The 11,534-nt window shown below is 44.2% G+C and overlaps 2 protein-coding genes across 2 annotated transcripts; one reads left to right on the forward strand and one right to left on the reverse strand.

Annotated features, from left to right (window-relative positions):
• Positions 1-3,061: 3,061 nt before the first annotated feature.
• MRPL32 (mitochondrial ribosomal protein L32) lies at positions 3,062-5,418 on the reverse strand. The gene is made up of 3 exons (XM_058028728.1): positions 5,268-5,418; positions 4,206-4,375; positions 3,062-3,686 (listed from the first exon to the last, which is right to left on the reverse strand). The coding sequence occupies exons 1-3, from the start codon at positions 5,389-5,391 to the stop codon at positions 3,432-3,434; spliced, it is 549 nt and encodes a 182-aa protein (XP_057884711.1). The 5' UTR covers positions 5,392-5,418; the 3' UTR covers positions 3,062-3,431.
• Positions 5,419-5,709: 291 nt separating this feature from the next.
• PSMA2 (proteasome 20S subunit alpha 2) lies at positions 5,710-11,298 on the forward strand. The gene is made up of 8 exons (XM_058023626.1): positions 5,710-5,783; positions 7,503-7,579; positions 8,130-8,262; positions 8,638-8,760; positions 9,103-9,184; positions 10,246-10,319; positions 10,764-10,821; positions 10,898-11,298. Exons 1-8 carry the CDS (start codon positions 5,743-5,745, stop codon positions 11,012-11,014), a joined length of 705 nt encoding a protein of 234 aa, XP_057879609.1. The 5' UTR covers positions 5,710-5,742; the 3' UTR covers positions 11,015-11,298.
• The last annotated feature ends 236 nt before the right edge of the window (positions 11,299-11,534 follow it).

The following is an 11,534-nucleotide window of genomic DNA, read 5'->3' on the forward strand; positions in this document are numbered from 1 at the left end:
GTGAGTGAGCCCACCAGGGCAGGGAATATGTTAGACCTGATATTTGCAAACAGAGATAGGCTGGTGGGAGATGTGGTTGGAGACTGCTTGGGGCACAGTGATCATGAATTATAGAGTTCTTGATATTTGGTGAAGTGAGGAGGAACACCAATAAGACGTTCACATTGGACTTCTGGTGGGCAGACTTTGGTCTGTTTAGGAGACTTATTCAGAGAGCTCCTAGGGAAGCAACCCTTTAAAACAAAGGAGTCCAGGAGAGGGAGGTGTGCTTCAAGCAGAGATCTTCAGGGCACAGGAACAGACTGTCCATGTGAGCCAAAAGATGAGTTGACAAGGCAAATGTCCAGCCTGGATGTGCGATGAGGTTTTGAGGGAACTTAGAAATAAAAAGAGGGTGTATCATCTTTGGATGGTCTATCAGGAAATATTTAAGGGGGTTGCTAGGGCACATAGGAAAAAAAATTAGAGAGGCCAAAGCTCAGTTTGACCTTAATTTGGTGAGTTCTGTAAAGGATAATAAAAATGGTTTTACAAATATATTAACAGCAAAAGGAAGGGTAAGACCAACCTTTGTTCTCTACTGGATGTGGGATGGAACTTAGAAACTGCAGATGAGAAGGCAGAACTGCTTAATGCATTCTTTGCCTCAGTCTGTTACAGTAAGGTAGAAAAATTTTAAAAGAAAGGCCTCATAAAATCAGGTCTGCTCTGTTAAATGGATGGCTGGCCTTGCCAAGCTACCACTTTGCAAGTTCACATGTGAAAGTAATCCTGGTGTGAGCAGTTCGTTAACATAGCAATCTATTCCTGGGTGAAAAAAAAAACTTAACACCTGCATAAACATTAAATAAACCCCATGAGAACCAGTGAAGAAAATATGAAAACAATTGAAGAGTAGAGAAATTTGATGGACAAGTAAAATACCTTTTACTAAGCAATAAAGTAATTAGCAAGAAAGCTACTAACCAAATGGAGTCACACACAAGGTCTGTAAAACTGTATAAAAACGAGTTACTTGAATAAAGAATGGGCTTTTTCCACCATGAAGAAAATGGAGTCTTGTGTGATTTATTCCGATATCAGTCTTTAGAAGGAAGACGACTTGTCCTAAGAATAGCTGTCCTGGGTTGGCAGATGGTGTCAGGGAGCAGAATGGTTCCCCTGTTGTCCAGGAGGAGGCAGTCAGAGAACTGCTGAGCTGCTTGGATGTTCATAAATCTCTGGGATCAGATGGGATCCATCTCAGGGTGAGGAGGGAGCTGGCAGGTGAGTCTGTGAAACCGCTCTCCATCATTTACCAGCAGTCTTGGCTCACTGGTGAGGTTCCAGATGACTGGAAGCTGGCCATTGTGACACCCATTCACAAAAAAGGTGGGAAGGAAGATCCTGGTAGTTCTAGGTCAGTTAGCCTGACCTCAGTACCCAGTAAGGTTATGGAGCAGTTTATACTGAGCATCATCACACAGCACTTACAGGCTGGCCAGGGTATCAGACCCAGCCAGCACAGGTTTAGGAGGGGTAGGTCATGTTTGACCAACCCAATCTCCTTTTATGACCAAGTGACCCACCTGGTGGATGAGGTCTGGGAAAGGCTGTGGGAGTTGTCTATTTGGAGTTCAGCAAGGCCTTTAACACTCTCCCAGAGCACACTCCTGGAAAAGCTGCAGCCCATGGCTTGGACAGGAGCACTCTGTGCTGGGTTAGGAACTGGCTGGATGGCCGGGCCCAGAGAGCGATGGTGAACGGTGCTGGCTCCAGCTGGGGCCAGTCACCAGTGGTGTCCCTCAGGGGTCTGTGCTGGGGCCAGTTCTGTTCTGTACCTTCACTGATGACATGGATGAGGGTGTTGAGCTGTTCATTAGTAAATCTGTGGATGACACTAAGCTGGGACCGTGTGTTGATCTGTTGGAAGGTAGGATGGCTCTGCAAGAGACCTGGAATGGTTGGATGGATGGGCAGAGTCCAATAGGATGAAGTTTAGTAAGTCCAATTCTGGGCCCTCAGTTTGGGAAGGACGTTGTGACACTTGAGTGTGTCCAGAGGGCAGCAAGGCTGGAGATGGGCTTGGAACACAATCCCTGTGAGGAAAGAGCTGGTGTTGGTTAGCCTGGAGAAAAGGAGACTCAGGGGTGACCTTATAACTCTCTACAATTATGTGAAAGGTGGCTGTAGTCAGATGGGGGTTGGTCATTTCACCAGGCAGCAGCTGACAGAATGAGAGGACACAGCCTTAAGCTGTGCCAAGGGAAATATAGGTTGAAGATTAGGAAAAAGTTTTTTATGGGAAGAGTGATATGGTACTGGAATTGTCTGCCCAGGAAGATGTGGAGTCACCATCCCTGGATGTGGCACATGGTTTAGTTGAGGTGGTGTTAGGGCATGGGCTGGACTCAATGATCTTGAAGGTCTCTTCCCATCTAGAGATTCTGTGACAGGGTTGGAGCAGGTTTGCATTTTTTGGCAGCCAAATAGCTACTTAGAGTGGCTAAGCCACAATACCAGAGTACTGTGTGTATACTGAAATCCCCAACAAAAACTGAAAACAGACTTAAACCCCTAAAGCAGGGGTGCTGCTGTGTGGCTAAAACCAAAGTGAAAACCCAGGCAGGTGCTGCAGCTGCGCCTCTGAAGGGCACCAGTGGAGAGTGGAGGCAGAGCTGCCCCCTCTCTGCCCAGGACTCCAGCCAACGGCACCATGCCTGCTCGTGGTTTTTCAAGCACACACTGACCACCCAGACTACTGAACAGCTGCATAGAAACAGCTTTGACCCCTGCCACTTTTACAGCCATTACATTTCAGTTTGAATATTTCAGGTTGAATATTCAACCTTCATCCAGTGCAGAAAAAAAAATGCAAATACTATGTGGCAACCACTATTCTGCTCAAACCTAGGACTATCACAAATTATCTCAAACAGCAACATTGTGGAGAGATCCACACAAAGGAAATAACCAAGTAACTGCATTGTTCCTTGCAAATATCCTTTGTTTCTGATCAATAATATCACTTTTAAACATTTTTCCCCCTCCAAAAGAGCAGTAGCCAAAACCAGAAAGCAAATTTCCCTGGGACACTTAACAAACTTTATTGTACATCTGTGAACTGAGAAGATGTTATTTATAAAACCAGCACATAATAGGACATTAGCATACAAATTGTTCAGGGTATGGTACACAGATATCCAAACCCAAGGCAGATCCTGATTTCTCTCTGTTGACTGCTGTGATGTATCATCACTGAGAAGCATTTCCCACTGCATGCTGGAGAAACAGTGCCTGACTGGAAAATCACATGGCACAACAAAAATTCAAGCAGGCTTCCCAAAAGTTCAGAGGAGTGCTGTTCACACTGAGTGAACGAGAAAAAAATTCTGGAAAATCATGAATTCTCTTCCTGCAGCAACTGTTTTGCTACCATTAATTCTACAGCATCAATTTTGAACAAACCAAGATGGACGCTTCCTGGCTCTTTCAATGATCCGCTTGCCTTCATCCTTTTCTGTGGGTTTTTCTCCTTCATAAAGGACAACAGTCTCTACAGTTGGAGCATTCAATGGCCCTGCTTCTTTCTTGTATATTTCCATCCGGATCAGTCGAGTTTCTTCTTTGACCTTTGCGTAACAATAGCCACAAAGGACGTGTTTCTGCTTCAAGTTTCCACATTCAGGACAAACATCTATGTTCCTCTAAAATGACAGTGGAAAACAGGAAAATTCATAATTTGAATAGCAGAAAAAAAGAAACAAGGCAAAATAAAAATATACAAATAAAAATGTTAAATTAGAGAAATTCACCTACCATTTCAAAATGTATTCCTCTACATAACTTTTCTGTAATGTGTTGCTATGTCAAATGCTTACTACTAAGAACAGCCTCTAAATTCAGTATTTAAGTCATTATGCTTAATTATGTTCGGAAGACTAAAGACCTATAGACTCAATTAGATGCACAAAAAATGTAGGCCTTTCCCATTTACCTTATCTGTTCAGCCAAAATTCACATTTCGTTGGCTTGCACCTCAAGTGTCACTGTTTATTTAACCTCTGACTACTGTCACACATGGTGAATTACAAAGGATTTATAAAGGATTTTAAAGATTACAGTATCTTTTAAGCTTACTGACTTACAAACAAACTCCAGAGAGCTTTTTACAGTCAGTTCTTCCCTCTGCAATGATTCTCCAGAACAAGGGCTTTGCTGCTCACCTTTATTTCTATGAGCTTGCTGGGGTTCCTCCGCCTGCAGCGGTTCACCTCGATGGTGCGCCTCTGCTTGGGCGCCGCCATCCACACCACGCTCTCCGGCAGGCTGGGCGCCCCAGCATCACCGATCCCTTGTGGAACAAGGGCTGGACCTTGCACAGCGAGTGCTGGTCCTGCAGGAGAAAGGAAAAAGAGGGGCGTGATTGTCCCACTCTGCTCTGTACAGGTGCAGCCTCCCCTTGAATACCGTGTGCAGTTTTGGGCACCACAACATCAGAAGCATATAAAGCTCTTCCAGAGCATTCAAAGGAATGGAATGCTCTGTATACATGAGGATGGTGAAGGGCCTGGAGGAGAAGCCATACAAGCAGCAGCTGAGGCTATTTCATCTGTTCAGCCTGGAGGAGATTGACGGGAGACCGCATCACATTCTACAACCTCCTCACGAGGGGAAGGAGAGGGGCAGGCACTGATCTCTTCTCTGTGGTGACAGCATTCAAGAGCGTGGCATGAAGCTGAGTCAAGGGAGGTTTAGCTCAGACATTGGGAAAAAGTTCTTCCCCCAGAGGGTGTCTGGGCACAGGAGCAGGCTCCCCAGGGAAGTGGTCAGAGCTCCAAGCCTGACAGAGTTCAGGAAGCGTTAGGAAAACGCTCTCAGGGACACGGTGTGACTCTTGGGGGTGTCCTGCGCAGGGCTGAGTTGGACTTGATGATCCTTGTGCGCCCCTTCCCGCTCAGCATAATACGTGATTCTGTGAGAAAGAAATTCCTCACAGCCAAGCCCCATTTACGTGCGGTCGAGCAAACACGACACGGATGCTGCCGTCACTCCCGAAGCAAGGCCAGAGCGGCGCCCCCGCCCCGCTCCCTCACTGACCCCAGCGCCCTCCGCCCTTCAGACGTAAAACGAGTCCCTCAGCCCCGACATCGCCCTCTCACAAAATCACAAAATCGATGGACTTGGAAGGGACCTCTGAGGTCATCTACTCCAAACCCTTCCCAAAGCAGGTGACACGGGAAAGCGTCCAGTTCCTTCAGCTGGGCGGAGAAGAGCCCGGAACCTACCCCAGGGCGGGCTCTGGCCCCCGAAGATTCCCGGCCAGAGGCCGCGCTCCAGCCGCCCCCAGCAGCGCTGCAGCAGAGCGCGAAGTCGCGGCAAGGGAGAGCGGACCAGGACCAGCACCGCCATAACCCCACACGGCACCGCCGAGCCCTCGGGGGAGGCAACCCTCTTCCTGAGCCTTCTGGGAAACCGAGTGCCCTCAGCCTGGCACGACAGTGCAGGGAGACAGGACCAGGACTCCAAGTCCCAGCACAGCCCTCGCTACCGGGAGGGCGGGGCAGTGTAGGGCGGATGGAGGACTCAAACTCCCAGCATGCCTCACGGCGCGCCTCGCCGCCAACCGCATCCCAGCAAGCTCAGGCAGAGGCCACCACGCCGCCAATCAGCGCGCTCGCTGTGCCTTAGCGCCGGGAGCGGGAGCGGCGCCCGCGCCTGCGCCCAGGAGCCGGCGCGGGGAGCGCAGGGGCTGGTGCCAAAATGGCGGAGCGCGGCTACAGCTTCTCCCTCACCACCTTCAGGTGCCGGGGCAGGGACGGCTGTGGGCTGTGGACAGAGGCGGGGGGGCTGCCGGGCCAGCGGGAGAACGGCGCGCAGCCTGAGCGCAGCGGCCTGCCGGCGGCGGCGAGGCAGGACCGAGGGGGCGCTTTGCAGAGTCATCGGGCCTGCGAGCGCTGGGGGGCAGCGGGGGCTCCACCCGGACAGGAGTGCCAGGCGTGGGGAGAGCGGCGGGGTCAGGCGCCCGAGGGCGACACGCAGCTGCCCAGAGCCCTCCTCAAGGGCGGCAGGGAGGCTCCGGGGGTCTGTCGCTGGCCTCGGGCCCCGGTGCGGGCGCCGCTTGTGTCTCCGCGTTGCTGTGAGACAGAGCTGCTGTAGGAGCACGTTAAGGTCTGTCCGGACACTGGCGCTGCCTTACAGCGAGTGCTTGGCTTAGCAAACTCGGGGCACCACACACACAGTGTAGGCTGGGGAATAACTGTGATTCTGAGCTAATTGGAAATGCCTGATGACAGCTGAGCTGTGGTGTCCTGAGAGCTTGCTTCAGATGTGGCAATGAGTGAAGCAGATGAGTTTTAAAATAGTTTGTGTTCCTTCCTGCTACGCTTGCACTTGGCTGCTCTCCTTGCACTTGGTGTTGTGCACAGCCTGAACGTGGAATGATGGCATGCACAGAGTGAATATGCTATGGAGTGGTGTCTGTTGGGGTATTGCTTTAATACCTAGACTGAAGATTAATTCAGAGTAAAGGAAATTACCTTCCATTCATTTTTTTTAAGCTATTAAGTTATTCAGACTTATGTTGCATATAGAAAGAAGAAAAACTGATCACAAGAACCTTTATGCTGCTCATGGGGAAGTGTCCCCTTAATCTCAGCAGAGAGTCACGCTGTGTAATTGCAAAAGGGATTGCTAAAGGCTTGGTGCAGTTGAGCAAATGAAGCAGTTTGTAACCTAAAATGATGAAAAGAATGTTCTTAATGGATGGGAGCAGCTTAACATGCTTGCTCTGCTCAAGTAGATTGAATTCTTTATTAGCTTTCAGAAATTATTTCCTAAGGGAGTCACAATCTTTTTGTGTTTTACAGAAGCACTATGTGCTTGGAATGATCGTTCTGATTTGTTGTAGTTTGTAGTGGAAAAGCCAGAATTACTACTTTGTCACTCTTACACCCTGTTTCCTCTGTGACTACACTGATTGATTATTGCTTGCTTTGTTTTCTTCATCTAAGCACTGAGTTACATAATATCCCGTTTTACTTCTGCAACTATTAAAGCAGCAGTGTCTGAAATACAGCCTGGAGTAGAGAACAGATCCACTTGCAAAATCACTTGTCCTGTGCATGCTGCCTCTGGTGTCCTTTGTACTGGGGTTGGGGAATGGACCCCCTCCACCCTCCTCCTTCTGAATAAGTTACTTTGTAACTCATTTTGCTTGACACCCGCAGCTCCATTCTGATGATTCTGCCTCCCTTACCAGAATAGCGTGGATCATTGAAACACAATACAGGAATACCTGGGGATGGAATGGGAGTTGCTGCTGTCTTGTGCCATTGACCTTGTGTGTTTGTCAGTCAAAAAGCAGAGCTGTGTTTTGCTGGTTCCTTTCAGCAGTGAACATCAGTGCCTTGAAAGCTTTCGGAAATCACACATACAATGTAATTTCAATAGAAAGTCATGACACACCCTGAAGATTTTTTCCCCACTGAATGAAAACCTTTATTTTGTATCTTCCTTTCTAGTCCTTCTGGGAAGCTTGTTCAGATTGAATATGCTTTGGCTGCAGTAGCTGCAGGAGCTCCATCAGTTGGGATTAAAGGTATGTCCTGAAAATACTGATGGAATTGGGATTTTGTCTATTTTTTTGGGAGAACTAAACTAGTTTGGATCATGTACTGCGTCTTTTGTATTGGATCCTTCTTTATCTTTCTTTCTGTTACATATTTTGTTACTCTTTCCGTGGATTTTCACATGTTTTAATACATTTTATGGTTCCTGGGGTTCTTTTCTTTTTTGGGTGATTTTGGAGACATTCAGCTGGTAGAAGTAGATGTTTGGGTTTTGTGGGTTTTTTGAGTGTTCCTGTCCTTATATATAGAAATAACACACACAAAAAAAGATAGTTAGATTGCTCAATTATTAATGTTATACAGAATCTTTAGAATGGGATTATGGGAGCTGCCTGGCTATTTAAAAAAAGAAACAATGTGTTGGGTGTATTCATCAAAGTATCTGTCTTTAACCTGATTGTAAGCCTGAATGGCTTTTAAAAAGAGAAGAAGAAAATTTTTACAGTTTTATTAAGCTCATCTGTGTTTTGACTGCTAATTTTAGTTTAATTTTTAAATGAATTTTTTTTTCTTTTCCAGCTGCAAATGGAGTGGTATTGGCAACTGAGAAGAAGCAGAAATCCATTCTGTATGATGAAAGGAGTGTCCACAAAGTAGAACCAATTACCAAACATATAGGTTTAGTGTACAGTGGTATGGGTCCAGATTACAGGTACTAAAACATTCTGTTTGATCACCATTTAGATGCATATTCATACAAGTTTAAGTAATAGGTAGCAATTTCCTGTTTCTTTCTAAGTGTATGTCATAATATTATATGGCACTGTGAATGACATTCACTTGAATTTTTTCTTAATGTATTCATTAATTTGTCAACTAACCTTGTATCTAAAGAATAAAAGCAGGGTAATTCAACCTTGCTTTAAATATTTCAGCAATTGCTTGGTTGATAAAATAACTCGGCACAGTCTTGTGTTGTTACATTGAGGTTATGCCAGATGTACAACTCCTGAATAGATATTTATATTATGAGTTTCCAGTTCTAGCAGGAATTTTTTTGACATAGTACTTTTGTCTTTGTTTTCAGAGTACTTGTGCACAGAGCTCGGAAGCTGGCCCAGCAGTATTACTTGGTTTATCATGAGCCCATTCCAACAGCTCAGCTCGTACAGAGAATTGCCTCTGTGATGCAGGAGTACACGCAGTCTGGGTACGTGCTGGGATTGCAGAGCTGCTTGGAAAGATTGTGGTGTTTAAATGGAATGAGTAACAGCTACCCACTGATTGGGGGTTTTGTGGAAGAGGCAGTTTTTCAGTGGAGAATGTGCACAGAAAATGTGCCAGTAGGAGGAGCACTGACTGGCAGTGGGCGAGAATGGGTCTCCATATCTTGCACAAAAACATGTCAGCCAAGGCAGGACACTTTTGATTTTGTTCTGTTGGTTAACTCGTCCTCATTACAGCCCTGGTCTGGGGAGAAGATAAACACATCCAAAATAGTGGGTCACCTTTGACTTTCACTGGATAATTCATTCTATTTTTTTGTCTGTAGTGGTGTTCGTCCCTTTGGTGTATCGCTGCTAATATGTGGCTGGAATGAGGGGCGGCCGTATTTATTTCAGTCGGATCCATCTGTAAGTATCTTACACTTGTGAGTTCTGCTCTGATAAAACATGGGAAACTTTGCATGTGCTCATTAAATACTTTCTGTGATGAGAATAATAATACAGAGCTAGAGTGAAAGATAACGTCAGAAGTCAAAATGGGTCATGTCAGTAGGTGCTTGGAGCAAGCCTGCATCATTCTGTGCCTACAATGTTCCTGTACTGCTCTGAGGGATGGCAACTGTTTCTGAGGGATGTCATCCCTTTTCCTACCTTCTCACCTAGTTGATAGTGCCAGCAAAAATTATGTTCTGTAACAGCTACTAGGAAAAAATAAATTGACTCTTTATACTGTTCCAAACTGGATGGAAGTTAAGCCAAAATCTGTAGCACTGTGAGATGTAATGCACATGCTGTGGTATTTAATGACAGTGGCCAATTTAAATGAGTTTATTTGCTGGGTTTGCAGTGCACTTCAGAAAAACTACCCTTTGATGCATGTATGAGGTGCAGTGCTTCAGATGAAATAAATGAGGTCAGTGTAGTGATCACTGCAGCTTCTGGTGGTATGAATTACCTGATGCTTCAGTGTAAAAAGCAAAATGCAGGTGACTTGTTTAAGGCAGCTGATCTTCATGCCAGAGGAGGGAATAGAAGTGATGACTAAATATCTTGTTAGTAGTGAACATAAATAAGATGGCTGATTTGCAACAAGTCACTTACATTACTTTATCTTCAAAAAGAAGAATATGTGGGGTGAGCCTCAGTAAGGATTTGAGTGTACACTTTCTCAAAGGCAAATGAACTATTTCTGGTTAAGGAATCCCAAATCCAAACTATGCTAATGACTTACTAAATGCATCTTTCAAAGTAGCGAGAGGATGAAAATAGGTGGGGTGCAATACACATCTTGTACAGTTTCACAGCATATGTTCCCATATAAAATTAGTCTCAATATGATCCAAAATTCTCTCCTGTAGTCTCAGAACACTCAGTGTTTTGCTGCTGTACTTTTTTACCAAGTAACTGAATACCCAGTCTTTCACTAAGTTACACAACACAATTCAATCAATAAATTATTGCTTTTACAGGGAGCTTATTTTGCCTGGAAAGCAACAGCAATGGGAAAAAATTACGTCAATGGGAAAACATTTCTTGAGAAAAGGTAATGTATTTGATACTTCTCTGAAAAGATACTGTGTTTTGTTCAGGTTTCATATAAAATAGCCAGATTTAAAAAATGTACACTTTTTAAATTGTAAGAGCAAAGTTTTAAATTACTTAGGTGTGATGCTTCCAGTGTACTTGTTTACAAGTGCACAGGAAGTTTGATTTATTTAAACTCCAACTTTTGTGTTTATGTAGAGTTACTTGAGTGCAGTAGACATTATATTCAGCATATTTGCAACAATGTTTTATACAGTGTCAGTAGGAAAAGTAGTTTTTTTTTTTTAAATTGTAACTTTGACTTTTAATGCCACTATGCTTACAAATAATATTTGTATGAGAAACAGATTTTAGTAGTTTTGGGGATTTTAGAGACTCCAGGATTATTAAAATTTGTAAAGGTTTTTGTCCTATGCTGAAATAAATGAATGTCTGTTTACAGATACAATGAAGATTTGGAGCTTGAAGATGCCATTCATACAGCTATCTTAACACTAAAGGTTAGCAAAGCATTTAAGAAAGAAGTTTCTTTTATCTTCACTGACATGATTCACTGAACTGTATTTTTTTTAATAGGAGAGCTTTGAAGGGCAAATGACAGAAGACAACATTGAAGTTGGCATCTGTAATGAAGCTGGTTTTAGGAGGCTCACTCCAACTGAGGTTAAGGACTACTTGGCTGCAATAGCCTAGTAGAAACCTGAGCTAGACTGTGGTTCACACAAAGGTCTTTTTAATTTTGGCTACTTAAATGTTTTTCTTTGCAGTTTTTGCATACTTATTTCTACATGGTTTGTCTGAGAGATTTTTTAAACATCATGGATGCAAATACAACGGTCCTTGATATTGTAATACATGGAATCTTGTTAAAGATAATTCTTTCCCTTGATACACAAAATACTGTACAAAATGTAAAGTTATAGTGACAGCTTGAAAAAGGCTAAAGAATAAAATCAGAGGCCATTGTTTTGGGGGAAGGTGTCTGTGTGTCTTTTCAATCCTAGCCTGTTTACCTACATAAAACTTAGATTTCAGTATCCTTATTGTTGAGGAAACAGTTTTTCATATACAGCCATGGTGAACTTATGTTCAGCCTTCTTTTAAAAAAATTTAAATGTTGAGTGATAGGATAATTTTTTCACTTAGGAATATTGTTTAAATGTTAATTAACCTCCAGAAATAGTTTTATGGGATGCACAAGATCATGTACTTT

This window comes from Melospiza georgiana, chromosome 1 (assembly GCF_028018845.1).
Source record: "Melospiza georgiana isolate bMelGeo1 chromosome 1, bMelGeo1.pri, whole genome shotgun sequence".
NCBI lineage: Eukaryota > Metazoa > Chordata > Aves > Passeriformes > Passerellidae > Melospiza > Melospiza georgiana.